The 2,732-nt window shown below is 45.7% G+C and overlaps 1 protein-coding gene across 1 annotated transcript; it reads right to left on the bottom strand.

The window, feature by feature from the left end:
- Positions 1–1,177: 1,177 nt before the first annotated feature.
- Positions 1,178–2,406, bottom strand: LOC6625941 (protein Rae1). The gene is made up of 2 exons (XM_002049016.4): positions 1,949–2,406; positions 1,178–1,883 (listed from the first exon to the last, which is right to left on the bottom strand). Exons 1-2 carry the CDS (start codon positions 2,333–2,335, stop codon positions 1,266–1,268), a joined length of 1,005 nt encoding a protein of 334 aa, XP_002049052.2. The 5' UTR covers positions 2,336–2,406; the 3' UTR covers positions 1,178–1,265.
- Between the last annotated feature and the right edge of the window lie 326 nt (positions 2,407–2,732).

Raw genomic sequence — 2,732 nt, 5'->3', positions numbered from 1 at the left:
TCCCATTCATTTAGGATGCAGTGCTCGTGTTGGAGTTGCCGGTTGGTTGCCTTGGCAAGCTCTTATTAAATTAAAACGAAGGCGTTTAAGTGCGCGCCAAGCTCTCGGCTACCAGCTATCCGCTCGCAGCTTCAAGCTGCAGCTCAATCTGATATGCAAAACATTTTTGAAATAACTCAGTCGTAAATAGTGGCAGCTCAGCTCAGTTCAGTTCAGCTCAGAACTCTTGCAGGCTAAGCAAAATTAATTGAAAAACTTACACGCATCGCTGCTGGCCAAGAGTCTCTGCAGCTTTGGGTTCGCAGTTGATTAGTTGACCAAAAACTACAAACAAAAAAAAAAAAAACTCTTGTGCATCGTGGCCAGCTGCCAAAGTGTTCCGTTTGGCTGCAACTAGCTTGGCTTGCAGCTACCTTTCAGTTTCATTATCGCGCCTGGCACGCGATGCTCGCTAAGCTGGCCCCCATTTACAAGTCGGCGCCTTTTGTAATCGCAGCCAGCTCTCCCCCCACTCAAATGGCCAATATGTAAAGCGACAAAGTGTGAAATTTTAGCTCGTATTGCCCACACACGTTTCACAGCCAGCGGACCGGCAATAAAAGCAACTAGGCAGCTCTTAGTAGTCAGATCTGGCCAGCCGGCAGGCTTACCCGATTCATTCCATTTCACTCTTTTCAGCTAAAAAGTAGCGTAAATTAAAAGGTTTTCAAGGTCTTAAATTGTGTCCGACCAGATCTTACCAAGTCCGACAAGGGATGGCAATCTCTGACCACGCCTAACAGCGCCTTGGAACAGTCTGAAAGCATATGACAACGTCTGTCAGTCTTACAGCGTTCGACAAACGATTGACAACGTCTGACTAAATCAGACAACGTCCAACCGCGTCTGATAATGTCTGACCGCGTCTTACCAAGTCCGACAAGGGATGGCAGTCTCTGACCGCGCCTAACAAAGTTTTGGACAATCTGAAAACATATGGCAACGTCTGACAGTCTTACCGCGTCCGACAAACGTTTGACAACGTCTGACCAACTCAGACAACGTCCGCGTCTGAAAATGTGTGACCTCTCACTATGCCTAACGTCTCTCGAAATCTGAAAATGTTTGGCAACGTCTGACCTTGCCACGTCCGACATCAAACGGGCTACCTTTTTCTGCCAATATTTGAACAGAATTAGAAACAACATCAGACCAGTCTTTTGTTCTTTTACTGCCAACTCAAAACTATTAAGAAACTCGGAACTCGTTAGGTGTCGTCGGTTATACTACCTTGTCTTCATTTCATCAAAGCAGGGATGTAAAAAGATCTGCGGCTTCTTGTTAGGATCAAAGTGCTCGTGTCCCTTGGCCCAGTCGTAACCGAGAGCATAGGCAAATATTTGACCATCCGGACTAAAGCAACATTTGGTCAATGGCTGATCCTTGGTGCTGCTGGAGAATATCTTGTTGCGCGAGCACGTGTCCCAGCATGTATAGACGCCATCGGAGCCGGCCGTGACCAGGGTCTGGTGCACAGGATGATGCTTAAGGTCATTCACTGCATAGATATTATGTATGCCCATGGGACAGGGGGAACGATGACACTTGAAGGCAAATGATTCCTTGCCGTAAAAATAATGCACAGCCGCACGGCCCTCAATACCGCCAACAACGAAGCCTCCGGACTGATTTTGTCTTTCCCTAAAAATGCTAATGCAACGCGTCTGCTGCTTCAAATTACTCTCCATATGCCTGTAATCCATTGCAATCTTGTCCAGGGCGTAGAGCATTATGATGTTACCAGCACAGGCCACAGCGGCCATCGGATAAAGAACATCGGCGTCGTAACAGCGATCGGGCAGACTCAGCGTCAGCATCGGCATTGGGCAGCGTATGTCCCAGAACTATGTCAAACAGGCGTTACTACTACTGCTGGGTTCCATCTAAATCAGGGTATCAGGTGCCTTACTTTGAGGGTCTTGTCCCACGAGCCAGTCATTAGACAGGCATAATTGGCTGCCTTGATCCAATGGCAGCTACGCACGCCTGCGTCATGTGTGCCTATCTGGGTCAGTTGGTTCGACTGCAAATCCCATTGGTGTACCTCACGTCCCGCCGTGGACAGATACACCTTGTTGCTATCATCGCTCCAGCTCACATCCAAAACGGGTGAATTGACTTTGCAGAAACCATTTGGAGTTGTTGCTCCGTTCATTTCCACATGCCAGGTGCGTACCGTCTGATCCCAACTGCCGGCGCATAGCATATTCCTTGGTGCTGGGCTAAATTCCAGTGCGGAAATAGAATCGCTGGGCGGAAAGCACACTTCAAAGTCCACTGAATTTTGGGGCATCATGTAAATTTCGAATTATAAAATTGAAGGAAATTCTTAACTTATAATTGTCGTAGCTATTTATTATTATTTTATTTTTAAATAATGTAGACGTCAAATCAATAATATTATTAAATTCATTTTAAGTTTGTGCTCCAACTATTTTGTTGAAATAGTGCGCGTAAATACTTAAAAACAATTATATTTGAAAAGAGGGTACACATTGAAGACAATTCCAGGGTAATTCATTCAGTGTAATGTTATTTTTATTAGCTCGCAAGCTGAGACATTTCCGTTTGTTGGTCTGGTCCTTTGCAAACTATTAATGTACAATTTGGGGGTAAACGGGTGGTAGCATACTTTCGTATTGTCAAAGAACTTTTGGTGCTGATTACAATCTTGTGCCTGCCCATCCACTTCA

The sequence above is a fragment of the Drosophila virilis genome, chromosome 5 (assembly GCF_030788295.1).
Source record: "Drosophila virilis strain 15010-1051.87 chromosome 5, Dvir_AGI_RSII-ME, whole genome shotgun sequence".
NCBI classification, from domain to species: domain Eukaryota; kingdom Metazoa; phylum Arthropoda; class Insecta; order Diptera; family Drosophilidae; genus Drosophila; species Drosophila virilis.
This window is presented reverse-complemented; position numbering and strand designations above follow the sequence as displayed.